General features: G+C 45.7%; 1 protein-coding gene across 7 annotated transcripts in view; it reads left to right on the top strand.

Moving 5' to 3' along the window:
* The window catches only part of DOCK3 (dedicator of cytokinesis 3), a 229,446-nt gene extending 213,440 nt beyond the window's left edge, over positions 1-16,006 (top strand). For 6 of the 7 annotated variants that reach the window (XM_061573883.1, XM_061573882.1, XM_061573884.1 and 3 more), the window contains 6 exons: positions 1,221-1,305; positions 3,027-3,142; positions 5,517-5,607; positions 6,874-6,996; positions 8,003-8,085; positions 11,635-16,006. In XM_061573883.1, the coding sequence (XP_061429867.1) occupies positions 1,221-1,305; positions 3,027-3,142; positions 5,517-5,607; positions 6,874-6,996; positions 8,003-8,085; positions 11,635-12,279 (1,143 nt within the window). In that variant the 3' untranslated portion in view covers positions 12,280-16,006. The remainder of the gene's footprint in view (positions 1-1,220; positions 1,306-3,026; positions 3,143-5,516; positions 5,608-6,873; positions 6,997-8,002; positions 8,086-11,634) is intronic. The other variant, XM_061573878.1, reaches the window with a different exon arrangement.
* Positions 16,007-17,702: the final 1,696 nt, after the last annotated feature.

Genomic DNA, 17,702 nt, shown 5'->3' with positions numbered 1-17,702 from the left:
TCTTACAAAGATGTCCCAATCGGAACGACATTTAGCCTCAACTGTGTTGATATCAGGGACTTACTCAATAGAAAAGCAGCCAAATTTATCAAAGCATTGCCCAAAACCCGCGCTCGTGAATCAGCGCCAGATAATATATTTATTAGCAACTTTGCAAATGCAATTGCGAGGACAGATACTTGTAATCTCCCGTACTGGAAATAGATACTTCTGCGGACAAACGCGTGTCGAGAAACGTTTCAAAATCCATGCGTATGCATGATTCTTCTTGCTTGTTTTGAATCCTCGTTATCAGAACGGCTGTGCTGAAACACGTGTCTGCATTATGCTCACCATAATGTCTGCCGCTCGGTCGTACGAGCGGATTGTTCCTCGGTTCAGGTTGTGTTTCTACCCAGGGTAATTGTCGTGATTAGTCGTGATTAATGATTGAAGTTTTTATATTTTTAAGGAATGATGACTGATATTCCACACTCCATATTTCTTTTCTGCCGTTTGGCAATATGCCTACTTATGCATCATATTAACTGGACTCTAAAGAAATGCTCTTTAAAGCGTACAACGCACAAGCATGGTGCCTTAGCGATAGCTTTTATGTGATAAGAATGTTAATGCCGCAAGTACAAAATGTACTTTTAAAAAATTGATACTCATGCTGCCCAAGGTTGTGATTTTTTTACTTTGCTATGAGACTTGAAGAGATTTCGCATTATAGCATTCATCAAAATAAGCTAACACCGGAATATTGAAAAGTCGCAGAAATTATGGACACGTAAAAAAAACTGCTTGCACATCCGCACGTGTCATCATCATCATCTTCTGCCAATGTCCACTGCTGGATAAAGGCCTCCACACTTCATCGCCTTCGCTCACAGCCCGGCGATGCCACAGAACAACAAATAAAGGGACAGAATGTCGCAAGCTAAAGGGAGAGTTAGGACGACATTATGATGCAACTATCAGTTCTGACACGAGATGATTATAGTTGAACTAAAAACTCAACTTTTTTTAATTTTACCAGATAGGGCCCACTGAGCTATATCGTTCTTTTTCAGAAGCGGCCTGGGCCACAAATTATAGCTCAACGAAGTGGCTTTACCATCATGTGGACATTTGATAGTAGCCAAATACTCAGTGTAACGATGACTTACTAACTACGGCTGCTCCTACAGTCACTAACGCAGCACATCCGTTGGCTTTGTTGGTTTCTTCCTCTACAGCAGCCAAGCTCCTCATCTTCAAGTTTGAGCTCAGCCCACTCCGTGTCCGCACACATCATCAGCTCCGCTCCGTGCAGCGCCAGAGGTGACGAGTCCACGCTTCACACCCGCAGTGGTATCATCTTGGGGCTACACGGTGGCGAGATGTTAACTACCTCACGACGTTTCGGAGGCAACACAAGCTTCCGAAACGTCGTGATTTTTATTTTATTTTTTATTTTACTTTTATTAATTTTGATTTTTTTACCTACGTGACTTTACCGAAAAAACCTAAGCATATGAATCCTTGCAGTCACGAAAGCTTCAAATCTAGAGTTAACTACCTCGACTGGTATACAGGATGTCGTGGGTTCGGTGTCGTGTTCTCATCGTGGTCGCGCGGCGTTTTCTCCGGATCCTCCGTTTTTTTTCCTTCCACATTTACAAACATGCTTTGAGTGTATTCGGCTGCTATAAATTTTCGCACGATAAGCCTCCACACGCTTTTGAAACCGAGCTATGCAGCTCAGTGGGCCTTACCTGGTAAAATTGAAATAGTTTAACACGTAGGCTTTCGCGACCAATATTATTCATAATAAAGGTTTTTGGGTTAGATCGTGTTATTTATAAATGTGTCGTAACCCTCCACCACCCGACACGGCCAATGAGTAAAAAAAGTGTCACGTTGACAAAAGACAAATAGTTCACTGCTTTACCCCACCGGTGTGTTGAAAGAGTGAATCCACAACATTTACAATTTTTGAGTACGACGTTTCGCTGGTAGTTACATCCAGCATCGTCGGGCAAATTTGCCAGAATAGTGAAGCTCTCCACGTGCTCTCCCAGCCTTAAATAGAGCAGCAGGGTGACGTCATCATTCAACCCAATCTGGTGCAGAGATCAGGGAGACATACAGAGACGTCTCTCTCTGCTTGTGTGTCTGTCTGTGCGTCTCCGTGTCTGTGTTTTGTCTCTCTCTCAAATTTAGTTCTACCTGATGACGATTGCCTGTGTTGCAATCGAAACGTCGCACTCTCTTATTTAATTTATTTTCTTTCTACCTGACTTTACCGAAAGAACCAAAGAGTAAGCACGGACCCATACGTTTGTTTCATCAAACCTATGTATTTGTTAACTTTTTTTAAATTATCATTGAGAACCAAAGGGGTGCAAGGCTGCAGTAAATGTTAAGAACCACTGATATCGAGGGTGAGCTCACACTAGTGGAGGCTCTTTCTGCCAGAACTCGCGTGAGCAAACGAACAGGCAATTCCAGGGCTGCACCTTTCCTTTCCTTTTCCCCTGTGGCACACCATTCTTTTTAGTTTACTTCACTTCACAAGAGCCCGATAGAAAGCGTGATCCGGAACAAGGGGCAAGGGGGTACACAAATTCCGTAGACCCGAAGTCCCCCAAACTTGGTGTTCCTGGATTTAGGGGGATTGGGTGAAGATTGGTCTCATTGCCCCATCGCTCACGTAGGGCACTGCGAGCGGGGATAGAGTTTTTTTTGTTTATATGGGGAAGGGAAGACGAAGGAAGATGGACAAAATTAAGGGGGGAAATGGGTGGACGGAGCGCCGGGCGGGTAAAACGTAGCGAGTTGGTATAGTACGGGGCACAGATGGTGCATCGGCCAGTCATCTCAGTAAGTCAACCCATGGCACCTGCTGAGTCTGTCCCGTGACATTGCCTCAAAAGTGCACATAGCCTGGCACAAGCACCGTGGTGACATCACCACCACTTCGTGACGAATTGCGGTTGTTGTCATTGTTGTCGTTGCACCGTGAAAACAACGTGCCGGCGTGTGTTGATGCGTCGATGAAGGCTCGCCCATGCTGTCGGACAAGTACCGCCACTGCCGCGACCCCACGGGTCTCTCGGCGCTGATACGAGACCGTCCGTGCAGCGCGGTCTTCCCCGTCATCTCTGAGCACGGCCAGGTGAGGATCCCGTCCAAGTCCCTGCCCCCCCCCCGCTCTCCCCCCCCCCCGCTCTCCCACCCCCCCGCCCCCCCGCTCTCCCGCCCCCCCCCCCGCCCCCCCCCCGCCCCCCACCCGTGCTTGGCGTTGCCACCTCCTAGGCAGAAGTCGCAAACGGGGTTTGATTCCTTACCCGTACCCAGCCGCACCAGAGTCGCAAATGGCCAGGTACGGGTACCCGTTCCCTACCCGTACCCGTACCCTACCCGAAATGAGTGACAAACGGTGACTCACCAGTGACTCACGGTCTACCCGTACCCGTACCCGGCCGCACCAGGGTCGCAAATGGGTACCCGTACCCGGCCGGGTATGGGTACCCGTTCCCTACCCGTACCCTACCCGAAATGAGTGACAAACGGCTACTCACCAGTGACTCACGGTCTACCCGTACCCGGCCGCACCAGGGTCGCAAATGGCTACCCGTACCCGGCCAGGTACAGGTAGTCGGGTAGGGTACGGGTATCGGGTACCCAGTTGCGACCTCTGCTCCTAGGTGCAGATAAAAACTAAACGTGCTAAGAGTGGAGCACTGCTTGTAAATGCATTGTCTTGAGTGGTGTGTGTTGTTGTTGTTGTTCTTGTTGTCACTACGGGCGCAGTTTGCGGGAGAGCAACGCCCTCTCCAAACTGGATACCTTTATTAATTTATTTTGAGGAGTTTATAATTAAGATGTTTGGTGATTAATTAATTATATAAGCCCGCGATTCCTGATGTGAGGGACAAAGCGAGCCCCTGCACCCCACAAATATGGAAGTCAAACTCTGCCCATGATCGGCAAGCAACTGACAACGAAGGGACGTTTAATGTCCTGGATATGGAAACAAATGTTCATGGTCAGCTATTGATTTTCGCTGATATCATTTTAATTAGTATTACTGCTACTGCTACGCATGCCATGGCTCACTCGGGCTCCATTTAGTGATGTGATGAATTCTCACTGTTCAGGGTTAAGATTTTTACTATTTAATGATGCTGGCTGTTCAGCCTCCAGTCCTACACTGCTGCTAGACTGATCGCTTTCCAATTTGTATCAGACTAACTTTCTCCTGGATGACGGTGTGACACAAGAGAGTGCGATAAGTAGGATTTGGTCCTAACTATATTTGGAGTTTGCATGTTCTCCCCGTGGTCACATGGATGGTTTCTCTGGGTCCTCCAGATTTTCCCTCCACATTGAGAAACATGCATTGCGATTATTTCGATTATTTTGCTGCTATACATTTCCACATGATGAGACAATTTCTTGAGCTAACATCTTTTGCCAGGTCACTTCTGAAAAATAAGTTAAAACCTCAGTGGGCTTCACCTGGTAAGATAAAAAAAAAATAACTTAGTTTTCTTTGTATCTTTTAACTGATTAGTCTACGTTTCCTATAATTTTCGTATCATTTGTTGTGGCAACGTTCTGACGCCGTGCCCCTAGTGGAAATCTGTGAAAAATACCTTTATAGCCCATCGGATGCCTCCATTACAAATATATATTCTGATTCTAAATTGCCGCGAGCCTTCGCACATGATGCCTGTCTCCGCAGTCGCGGTTTGTCTGGGTAGTTTTGAGGGGTGGTTGGGGCCAGAGTCCAGGCATTCCTCCAGCACCAGGGCCTTCAGTCAATGACCGCGGCTCACAGGAGGCTCGCCGTGCATACACCGATTGTCAAAATGAAGATTTGAATTGGAAATTAAAGTCCTTCTTTGCTCTGAAGGAGGGCCATTGCCCAAATTGTCACCTTTTGTGTATGTGTTCCTTTTAAGGCCACAGTTTGACAATTGTGTTGATATTCTTGGTTCTTTTGGTAAAGTCACGTAGAAGGGAAATAATAAAATAATGAAAATATAAAACAATAAAAATTGTCACGACGTTTCAACTGCAACACGAGCAATCACCATCATTATTATTATTTCCCTATTATTTCCCTTCTACATGACTTTACCGAAAGAACCAAGAATATGAATCCCTGCAGTCACAAAAGCTTTAAATCAAAATTGTGTTGATATCTTGTCGTGCGCCACTGCCAACACAGCATCACCACATAATTAGTTAAATTGACAACAGTGAAATTGCAATCAACTTTTAACAAATCGCAATGCGCAAGTCCACCAATCAAAATCCAATTTCCAAGCCCTTCTTGCCACATTCTATTATTGTCTGTTTCATAGAACCATCGAACGTATGCTTTGCGTCTCGCTTGTATTGCCCGTTTCGTATGTTCTATTTTAATCCGTACCGCCCGGCTTGTTTGTACCGCAGGCGGTCATTTCTTCACCTCGCTGCAGCCTTTATCTCGTTTTGACTTCTCTGCTTGTTGGCGCTGTTCTCTGTCGGTTCGATTCCAGCAGCCACCGGCGATGCACAGGGCTTTAATCCAGCAGGTGACAGGATCAGGAAAACTCTCCAGTGACCCCAACCTCTCCATGGCTGAGCGCGGTGAGTAGAGAAACAAAGACGAGCGTGAATATACGTACGGTGGCTGAGGATATGCTGATGACAACAAATTAGTGCAAGCCAGTATTTAATATCCACGTATGATAATAATGATTCCATTTCTCTAACACTTCTCATCAAGGACCTCAAAGCGCTGTACAGGACACAGCAGCAACAGCAAACACTCAACAGAATTACTCTTTGGTTCTTTCAGTCACGTAGAAATAAAACAAAATATAGGATACACGACGTTTCGATTGCCACACAAACAACCGTCATCAGGTGTGAAAGAATGCAAGCTCGGAGAGAGACACACACAGAGAGAGAGACACAGAGAGAGACACACATGGGGGAGAGACGCCCAGAGAGACACACGCGCAGAGAGAGACACACACAGAGACACACAGAGAAACAACGCCTGTTTGGAAAGGCATTATATAGAGAGGGGGGTGGGACACAGAAATAAGCAAGTCAATGAGAGTGGCAGGGTGAGCTTCAAATCAAGTTTTTACTCAGCATAATAAATATATCATGAATACATTTTAACAATCCATTTACTGCATGCACTAAAAGTTTAATTAGCGGATGGTATGAATAGGTTTTAAGACTCATTTAAAAAAAGAATTCCACAGGCTCAGAGAGATCCTGATATCTTGTGGAAGAGTGTTCCATAGCCTTGGAGCTACACGGAAAAAATACTCGGTCACCCATATCCCGAAGTCTCGACCAGGGAAATGTATCCTGAGTGTGCTACCGGCATCAAGTAATGACTTGAAGTATCCATTCGGAGCTCTCACAGGGCAGTTAAACCTTTCCTGTTATAGAACCACCCATGGAAATGGATATCACAGAACTACCCCTGAGATCCTTTCAAGTAACCTCCAGTCCACACGAGATGGCAAGGCCTCTCCCGTGGGCTCTGCAATATGAGGAGTGTTCTTCGCATGACAGCAGTCGAAACCCACGTTTAAATTCTCAGAGCGGGATTTTTTTCCCAATGAAATACAGTTGCAAATTTAATAGGGTCGTTTCTTTGGTGCAATCATTGGTGTCCAGGCTGAGAACCGTCAGCTCACTGCGTTTGAGCCACGAACCGTAAACAGCTATTCATAAACTCTCGAGAGTGGTGCAGAATCGTTACACGGTTGGCTCTCAGGTCCCCTACACTGATCTGAGATGGATCCCTTTGGGGTCAAGACTGTCACGAGGCAACGTTGCACCACGCCGTCGAAGGCGCCGGTGGTTGACGCCGCTCCTCAATTGTTGCAGCTGTCCCAGCGGCGCCCAGCAGCTGGAGTCTGGACAGCGGCACCAGGGACATGTCCATCTACATGAAGAGCAAGGGGTCTGTCCTGGGGCCTCCGCCTGTGCCCCCCAGGGTCGGACACCCCGGTAAATGGGCGCATGTGTAACACGCGGGGTGCTTGCCACAAATGAACACACAATACCTTGTTGATCTCGTCAACGGCTTTTGGCTAGCCGTCGAACAAAGATGGCCACCACATCACGTGCTGTCAGATGCAGCTTCTGTGGCCGTCTGGAACGCTCTTCCTTGCGATATTAGGAAGCCACTGGAGCTATGCACTTTCAAATCTCGATCGAAAACTAATTTCTTTCGAAGTACTTTTTATGTTTAGTTTGTTGTCCTTCCCCCACACCTCCGATTAGTACGGATGGCTACGTACGGTGCGAAAAAAGTGCAACATACAATACGTACATCAGGGGTGGCGACACGGCCGAGCATCAGCGCGTTTGCCGCTTGTTGCAGAGGTTTACCGTCAAAGGTCCCGGCCGCCTCGGCTAACCGTAATGTACCACGCGACGTTTTTTGAAATGGAGCCAACGAAGTGTTCAGAATATTCCTCAGCAGACCACTCAATTGGATTAACCATTGGCAACGTCGGCTGCCCTGTGGGCAGACTCACGCCCTCCTGCAAACGGGTGTTGTGGTCACCTTGCACCGCGCAGGGACAATCTGCCATTAAATGCACCTCCGATTAGCATGGTTGGCTAAGTACGTCACGAAAGAAGTTCAACATACATACATAGATTAGCAGGTTCTCTGGGCAAACAAAAATAACACTGCAGACTGAGACGTATCGTTAGCTTTGTGGGCACAACATGATGATAATAATTGTATTTAAAAACAGCATCGTTGATGAAAATCACGACTCAAAACGCTGTAGGATTTGTAACGAGCACAAACGAGTGGGAAGGCAACCAGAACCGGCGCCAACAATAATCAACTGAATATTATGAATGGAATATTTCTTATTCGTATGCATATCAGCCCCAGGTCTCCCGTGCACCCGCGAATCGAGCGAACGTCTCACTTGGCGTCGGCGCGATGGAACCGTTCGCGTCAACTGATTTATCGCCTGTGAATTCTCTGTTCCAGGAATGCTCCCCATTGGGTTTGAGGCGTTCCACCAGCAAATCACTGACATTCCCCCAGCACTGCCCATGCGTAACCTACACAAGGTACGTGTGTCTGCAGTCGGAGACCAAAATTGTAATCGTAGCGACTGATGGTTAAATCTTCTGACTCATCGTGGACATCACCCCTCCCAATTGCCCTTGCCGTGATTGTGACCGCATTTGTTTCGCATTGCCCCCCGTTGTCATTTGTCGTCGTCACCATTCGTGCGGCGGCAATTTTACCGGTCGTCGCTACCGCACCTTTTAACTTACGCGCATTTGCCATAATGACTTCTAGATTTGAAGCTTTCGTGACTGCAAGGATTCATACTCTTAGATTTTTTCAGTAAAATCACGTAGGTGAAAAATAAAACATTAAATTAAAATTAATAAAAGTAGGTAAAAATGTTTTAAATAAAAGTTATTTTAATTTAATGTTTTATTTGTACCTACGTGACTTTACCGAAAAAACGTAAGAGTATGCCATAATGACATTGCGTTCACGGGTCCATGAGAACATTATCATGCTTTCTTGATCGTACGTGGTTGATTGTGTGCTAATGCGGGACAATATTGTTATCGTATTGTTATGAACAAACACAGTACATCTTAAAGGCTTTGTCCATGCGGTAATAACTAACAGCAATGTAATTATTAGAATGATTTGTTGATCTGACTCATTACCGAACAAAAATTGCCTCTCGGTGGTTTGGTGGCTCAGTGGACTGGACCTCAATGCCTCAGGCAAGGTTCTTTGCCACCATCTCTGGGACCCTGGCTTCTGCTCAGGCTCAGGCAGGAGCGACAGGAGCCAATTCTACTCTGGTAGCTGCTCAAGTATCCCGCGCGTGCGCCGAGTCTATGTCGTAAAGCCTTCTCCCCCAAAAAAGTTCAGCATCCTCAAACCGGTGTCGTCAGCTTTTGCCATGCTCGCTGAGCAATGGAAAATCGATGGAAGGGAATTTCATTCCTCTACCCAACACCCACCCCCACCCTACCCCTAAAAAAACTTTTCAAAAGAAAGTAACACGGTCTGCTTTCATAACATCTCGTGGTGGCGAGATGTGAACTCCCTCGCCTGGTATGCGGGACATCGATCCCGACCCTGCCGCCTGCTGTATATTTGGAGTTTGCATGTTTTCTCCCCGTGGTCGTATGGATTTTTCTCCGGGCCCTTCGGTTTTTCCCTCCACATTTGGAATCGACGTGCATTTCCAGTATGTTTGGCTGCTATACATTTCCACGTGACAAGCCACTTCATTGAGCTACCATTTGTGGTCAGGTTGCTTTGGAAAAAGAGCTATATAGCTTCGTGGGCCTTACCTGGTGAAATAAAAAAATAGTTTGATAGTTTTCATAAACGCAATAAGTTGCCCTGAGTGTTTTCCTGGTCCTATTCAGCTGGCCCGGTTCACATATTTCACCGTACCTCACTCTGTGTCACTCCATTGCATCGTGCTAAGACCATGCCCACAGAATCACCAGACCTCACTCTGTTATTGTCTGACGAAGGGTTAGGAGAGCTGGGAAGTGAATTGTTTCAAAGGCCCTTTCAAGTTGTATCAGTTTTTTCATCGGCAGAGTGTCAACCATCCACTCCCCTCCGCAGACCACACAGCCACATTGTGGACGTTGGCGGGTGCCCTGCTCGTTCACGGCTCCCGGTGGTCAATATGTAGATTGCAGACAGGGTCCCAATTCTAGATTTGAAGCTTTCGTGACTGCACGGATTCATACTCTTAGCGTTTTCGGTAAAGTCACGTAGGTAAAAAAAATGACATTAAAATTAATACAAATAAAATAATAAAATAATAAAAAATCACGACGTTTCGGAGGCAACACAAGTCTTTTATTATTATTTTATTTTTATTAATTTTAATTAATTTTTTTTACCTGCGTGACTTTACCGAAAAAACTAAGAGTATAGACAGGGTCCCGTTAAGCCTACGGTCCGTGGACCACCGTGTAATTAAAGGTTTCACTGTCGGTATAATCGGAATTTACGTCACCTCGCTGAAGAGAGAAAACCGCAGACTCCAAAAATGCCATGAGTTTTATCCAAAATGCAGTGGCTGTCTCTTAGGCATGCCTAGACAAGTTGGGGGCTTTTAGACACCCGTGACACCCACGGTGGCTGCTGCGCGCATACTCCAGATGAGACAGTCGAGTTATATCCAACTTCGAGCACATAAAAGCATAAATCGGCATGCAGCACAGCATTCCTTTGTCTTTATTCTTATACTCCTGCTGCAGGAGAATTGATTCGTTAACATTTATGGCTGTTGTCAATAAGTGCCAACTGTTTTGTGACCATGGTGTAGCATAATAATTGTTATTCTTGGGTTTTTTCGGTACTTGATGCAGCAATCGTGCTGTGACGGTTCCACCTGAAGAAGGAAGCTTGTGTTGCCTCCGAAACGTCGTGATTTTTATTTAATTGTTATTTAATTTTACTTTTATTAATTTAAATTTTTTGCCTATGTGACTTTACCGAAAAAACCCAAGAATATGAATCCTTGCAGTCACGAATGCTTCAAATCTAGAAATAATAATAGTTTTTTTTACCCTTTTATCTGGCAACAAAACTGACACCTTTTTTACAAGGAGTCATGTTTGCATTGACCACAATACCTGCAGTCGGAATGCAAATAAAAACATAACTCTGATAATGTATGCACTGTCCTTGAAATTGAATGGTCCACACCCAAGACAGCTTTCTTTAGAGCCTAGTCTCACATGGTGTTGGACCAGATGACGCCAAAAGGCGCACGCACAAAAAAAAGGTGTCAGTTTTGTTGCCAGATATAAGGGTAAAAAAACAATTATCATATTTTGTTACCGGCAAATGAGGTTCCAATGGTGTCATGGTGTAGCAATTAGCAAATTTGTCCCTTGGTAAACTTAGATTGTGTTTGCGTCCAAATACATAGCACTGGCCCTGGAATTCCAGCGCGGCCTGCGAATGTTTCCAAGCAATAGCTATCGCGTGCGATACTGCGCGTAACAATCCTGCCAGAGAACTCCGCGTGCATGCAGGGGGCCTTCACATGACACGCGTTCCGGGTGTGCATGTCCACACGTTTCTCTGTCCTGCTGCAGCACGCTTGCACACGCAGGGATGTATATTCACCGGCTGTAATTCAAATCCAACACTTTCTGTACGTGATTAGAAAGAAAAAAAAAACCCGTAATAACGTGGAATGTGTGCCGGCTGGAAACAGATAGAAATAACAAGATGCAAAGGTGTGTGCGACTCACAAACAGCATGACGAGTTTCGATTTAAAGCTTTCGTGACTGCAGGGATTCATCTTCTTGGTTCTTTCGGTAAAGTCACGTAGAAGGGAAGTAATAAAATAATAAAAATAAAACATAATAAAATAATTCTCACGACGTTTCGGCCACAACGCAAGCAGCCGTCCTCAGGTGACGAGGTTAAGTGCATTCTACCAGAAATGTGGCGGTCACACGATATGCACTCAAGACAGCGGCAGTCGTGCCTACGTGGAGTTCGTGAGCGCACCTTTGCGTGCTGTTATTTACACCGGCTGCAAACGAGCGACAAGACGGAGAGAGAGAGAGAGAGAAACGAGGACCGGTTGCTTGTGCCGCAGATGTCCCTGCGTTCGCTGGCGGGCTCGCCGACGGGCCAAACGACAGCCGCACGCGACCTCAACTGCAGCCACTCCAACCTGTCGGCGAGCGCCAGCAGCGGAGTGTCCTCGCTCAGCGACTGCGTGTCGCTCGCGGGGGGAGCGGTAGCGCCCGGCGCGACACCCCAGGGCGGTGAGGTCCCGCCGCTTAAGGACGAGGCCTCCCCGCCAGAGCCCGACTCCGGCGCCCAGCCGCCGGGGCCGCAGCACCAGCGGCACAACAGCGGCGGTAGCAGCAGCAGCCACCACAGCCACCACCATCACCACCACCACAACAGCAACCACCACCACCAGCAGCAGCAGCAGCACCAGCAGCACCACCACCACCACCACACGCACCCACACCACCGGCAGCACCCACCGCAGCCCCCTCGTAGCCGTTCGGAGCCCAACACGGTGGGGCAGCGGCCCACCACGCCCCGCGCCCGGACACCGCAGCCGTGCCGCGACGGCGCCGGGGGTGGCGGCAGCTCCAACCGCAGCGACAGCAACGACAGCAACGACAGCTCCCCGAGCAGCAGCGGCGGCGGCAGCAGGCCCAACACCCTGCCCAAGGCCAAGACGCTGTCGCCGCAGACGTCGATGTACAGCGAGAGCCACCTGTGAAGGCGCCGCATAGAATTAGAGAGGAAATGTTAAATCCGGCGGTGACGGGAGAGTGCGCTGTCGATCCAGATCGGTCCCGTGAATTTCAGACGGTTCGTCATGCGCCTCTTGATTTAAGCCACAGTAAAAAGGTCTAGGTTGTGCCCCGTGATTACGTTCTCGCGCCAACTTCTGGTGAGAAGGGCCTCGGCTAGAGCAAGCTCTAGTGAGCTCCTTCTCGAGGGTGTTTTTGGCCTGCTCTTCCATGCTGCCTAGATGTCTTTGGATACGTGGGAGTACCCACACTTTGCCCCACCGCACGCGGCCTGCCGATCGACTAATCGCGGTGTGACCCATTCATGCAGGTGGGTGGACAAATGTGGGGGGTATTTGCGAAACTTGCCCCGTCATTTCAACTTGAGCCACAGCGCTCGCGTAAATTTACCGCACGAAGGAAAGATGGGTTTATGTTTTTGGTTACTTCTTTGACGAATGTAGTTGTAGAATTTAAAGGTATAAGCATAGGGCATGAGGTTAATTTATTAGTATTTCTGTCATGAAATATTCATGGTAGTTTTTTTTTTTATGGCCAGATATGGACAAGGTTGAATAATAAAAACAGAATGTGTTCAACAAGAAAGCACAGCATGACTTGTGGCGAGAATCAATAATCTGCTGAATTGTTTCATAAAAAAAAGTTGCCTTCTCCGAGTGGACCTTGTTAAAAAAATATATCAAAAGGAAAAAAATACCACAGGTACGCAAAATTTAGTTAACATCATCAAGAGCAAAACATTTCTGTGAACCCGATACTGCCGGTTTTGTGTTCACATTTGTTCACGAGTATAAACACTGTAAAAAAATCAAGTGAGACATTTGCTTAAAATGTAAAAAAAAAAGCTTGCACCTTGAATGTTAGTAAATTTTAGATTGTTTTCTCTCCGGCAGATCCGCCAATTCTCCCTTACGCGTGTCACGTTTAATATGAGCTCCCTCTTCACCAATGCTTTTCTTACAGCGGTAATGCACTCGTTCATGGTCTCGCTGTCTGTGCGCGGTCGGCTACGTACGGTGCGAAAGAAGGTCAACGTACGCACACACATGCTGTTCTGACCCCATCCGACTGTCGTCGTTGGCTCGATACAAGTGAGAGAGTTCTGGGTTTTTTTCGGGTTTGTGTTTTTTCCGAATGCTGCTGGCGCATCACAACGAGGAGAGAGGCAAGGGTCTGGAGGTAGACAGACAAGGCGCGGAATGGTTTCGTGTCGTTTGCATGCATTGCGCCGTGTTCATCCTGCGATGTTGCAGATTGCCTTTGAGCGTAGATCTCTCTGTGGCTTTTCTAAGTTGGTGTACGTCGTCTGCGTCTGCTGCTGCTGTGCTTGCAGTAGCGGGAGTAGAAGCAATTTAAACATGGTGAAACATGCTTCGTGGGCTAACGTAAGACTCTTATAAACCTAATTGTGGTTGTGGTAAAAAAAATTCTAAACATGTTTTTACATATTTTTTCGTGTTTTAAGTTTAATACCTGAAAAGTTCCCAGATAATGGCGGACGTTTAATTATTTATCATCATTATTATTATTATCATCACGTGTCATTTTTGCCACTGGTAAAAACGTTAACAATTGCTTTTGTATTTTAAAGTGGTTAAAAAGTGGTATGACTTCATCAGGTTGTGTAGTAGTTGCTATTGTTCAGCCACTGAACTCTGAATATAACTACTGAGCTTGTAATCACGTGACTTGGCAGTGGTTAGGGGTACTGTAAAAATTAACAGTGTTCTATTCTAGATGGTAAACTACTTCAGAGTTTATTTCCCACACGAAACAGGGCTCTAGAAATGTTTTCTAACCAGTGTTTATCATGTCATTAGTGGTATGTTTGAGTTTTGCGTGTATTCTTGATTTATGTTTTAAATATACATTGATGAATGCATTATAACATAAACTTTGAGCAGTGAACATAATAAAAAAATTGGGTCGGGTAGAGTGAATTCATGAGATCGTAAAGTAAACGGCACTTTAAATTTGTGTAACATTTTTTATGCAAACAAGAAGAATTTATAAAGAAAAACATCTATTTACTTTGTGTCATGGTTTTAAAAAAAAAATTGGTGTCGCATTTTATTCACTGGCCATTAGGGGTGTAACGATTCGGGCCTCCTTGCGAATCGATTAATTGTCTGTGATTCAGAATCACGATTCGATACCATAATCAATTTTTTTGTAACATTGCAGTGAATGTAGTGGCCTCTCGTGGCTGCAACAGTCACATGAACCCATGGCCACATGCAACATTAACTATTGGTTTAACGTCAACAACAAAATCTACGTATGTCGACTTTAAATCATTAGTCATGGAATCGATGCATCGTTACACCTCTCCTAGCCACACATCCATTTGAGTAGCAATCTATGAGTAGTTTTATCAAGCATTAGTCATTCAACTTACATCTCTTTAAGAGGGATTCAACTTATTCTCTGTGTGCGTGACACATTCTACTATACACCGTGCTTTAATTAATATTCCTACGTCAACGAAACCGCAACATTTAAGTTTTAGTTAAAATAAATGATTGTAGTACGACCTTGAAACTGTAACCCAAAAAATATTGTGATATTAACAATCAAATTACTGGGTTAAAGTTAGTGATCACGTCCCGTATGCTGAACCTTTTGTATACCTACTTGCCCAGTGGAAGTGGACTGAAATATGTACAGAAATGTTTGTAACCCTCTTTCTGCATTGCTGTACATTTTTATCTGCCTGGTATTCGCTTAACATGACTAGTTTGCAGTGACGTCTAAGTGAATATGCAGTAAATTGGTGCATGTTCCGTGCGGTTAACAAAAGCATTTATTGTACAGTATAGTTTTACGTATATTCTGCACTTTGTTAAAGGTTTCTACAATGTTATCGGCAGGGCAAAGAGGAGCAATGGTTTAACAACACCTCATTTCCTTTTGGAGTAAAAAACCTTTTCATTTATTTTTTTACATTAAACAGTAAAATCAAAACAAACAAAAACACAAGTGTGCATGAATGCTCGAATTTAAAACTGCCAAGACATTGGTTTTTACTCCAAACTTGAGTGTGATCACCCCCCACCCCCTCCAAAAATGCATGTCAATGCTGACCTTCAAATGCAATCACATTTCCTCACCGCTATTTTTTTTTCTCTCTCCAACTAAACCACAATTTGGCACGCTCCAAAGCCAGAATTCACAGCTAATATGAAGTGCACATAATTTTAGCAGTTTTTATTCTTAAGCGTTTTTTTGGGTGGGCCCATTGTTTCACTTCTAGGCTCAGGGTGCCTCCGGCGAGTAGCACACACAGCGTCGTGTGTGCCACTGCACATTTTTACTGGGCCCTGCTGCTTGCGTCTTGGGCCCAGCATTGCGTTCACAATGCTCGAGTTGTACCCCCATCCCACCTCCCCCGGCCCTCCCAACCATCTACCGTGCCATTGGTATCTAAGCCATTGACCTGATCGTAATCTCGCCCGCTGGTTCAAATTAATTCTCCATGGCAAGACATTTCGGATTTGACTTTTCGGATGCGTTTTACTAAACACGGTTCGTTGGGGCGGAGGACTGCTATGCCTGAGTGAGAGAGACATGACAAGAGTGGATTATTTGTAAAAGATGACTGTTCGCTCGTGGGGGAAACAAAGAGTTGTATCATAACGGTGAGCTGTACAGTGCAGTAACTACTGTGTTATATCTTAAATCTAATAAATCTTAGCAGGAATGCTGATTAAAAAAAATTGACCTTTGCGCATGTCCATTGCAAGCGTACTGCGACCCAACCACCGCTTTCTCCCTGCGTGATCGTGGCTGGCCCTTTGTGAGTTCACTGCTGGAGTAGGGCTTCTCCCACAGCGTGGGGTTAATAGGGGATAATTATTGGACCATAGTTGACCGCGCTGATCAATGCCGGTAGACGCGGCAGCGTCTACGTGACAACAGAACTGCGGATGATGCTGCACTGCCCTCTGCTGCCCAAAAAGTGGCTCCACAAACTAAACTAAATGTAAACAAATTGTATTTCGCCAGGCAAGGTTCAACTGAGCTGTAGAGATATTTTTTTCAAAAGCGACCTGGCCACAAATGATAGCCCAATAAAAGTGGCTTATCGTGTGGGAATGTATAGCAGCTAACTACATTACACGCATGCTCTTTATAAATGTGGAGGGGGAAACTGGAGGACCCGGGGAACAATACACGCGACCACAGGGAGATAGGTAAACACTGCAAACTCCAAATATACAGCAGCAGGCGTCAGGGGCGGGATCGAACCCACTACCCCCTGTATACCAGGTGAGGTAGTTAACATCTCCTAGCCACCGCGGCGCCCAAGCCCTATGCATGGCAGTCGCCTGTCCCCCAGTACTCTACTGTATTGTACATAATTTTATATCAAGTCTGACGAGATCTGGCGCAATCCGAGTAATTTGATTATCGGCGTTCTCGGGACACCGGTCTGCTATTTAAGGCCATGCTTAAGAGGTCACTGTGGTCCAATGCCTTTGATGTCACCACACCTCCTTACCTCTGACAGATCACGTGTTGTCAATTCGACATTCGACCCCCTAGCTCCACTCTCACATGAGCCACTTCAGGGAGGATTTTGGCCAAATCTTCCATTAATTCTAGATTTGAAGCATTCGTGACTGCAAGGATTCATACTCTTAAGGTTTTTTCGGTAAAGTCACGTAGGTAAAAATAAATAATAAAAATAAAGAATAAAAAATAATAATGGTTTATTATTTTATTTTTATTATTTCTATCATTTTTATTATTTATTTTTATTATTTATTTTTACCTACGTGACTTTACCGAAAAAAACCTAAGAGTACAAATCTTCCACGTTAGACAGACGTCGTAGAATAGTTGGGAGTACCCACACTTTACTCCAACCCCACATGACCTAACAATCGACTAATTGTTGCTGTAGTTCGGTTTAAATGGTCTACGTTCATACGACAGCACCCTGTTCCTGTTGTATTGTTATTAATGAAGCGTGGTCATCCTTTGGAGAGACTTCTGCAGGACCGACCTGCCTGGAGAAGAAAAGTATAGGACGGTGCAGTCCTCTGTGCGAGTAGGAGACGCTCCTGTGCTATCTTGAAGAGGCAGCAGCACAAATCTACCAAGGAAGGACGTGTGGCTGCACCTCAGAGCTCTACATCCTCGCTGACCTGTCCAATGTGCCACAGGGAATTCCGGGCTCGGATTGGCCTCTTCAGCCATCTGCGCACTCATCAAAACCCAACAAAATGACAAACGTGCCATGGTCATCATCAACTTTGATGGACGAACAACAAGAATAAGAAGAGGGATATTGTGGGACGTATGTCAATTGCTACCACATCAGAAATGTGGACATTGACGAGTGTGCAAATAAGCGTGGCGAGAGATGCACGCTAGAAATTCCACT

This window comes from Lethenteron reissneri, chromosome 54 (genome assembly GCF_015708825.2).
Source record: "Lethenteron reissneri isolate LAM-NWPU_2019-01 chromosome 54, ASM1570882v1, whole genome shotgun sequence".
Lineage (NCBI taxonomy): Eukaryota > Metazoa > Chordata > Hyperoartia > Petromyzontiformes > Petromyzontidae > Lethenteron > Lethenteron reissneri.
Note: the sequence above shows the minus strand (reverse complement) of the source record. Positions and strands in the feature narration are given on the sequence as shown.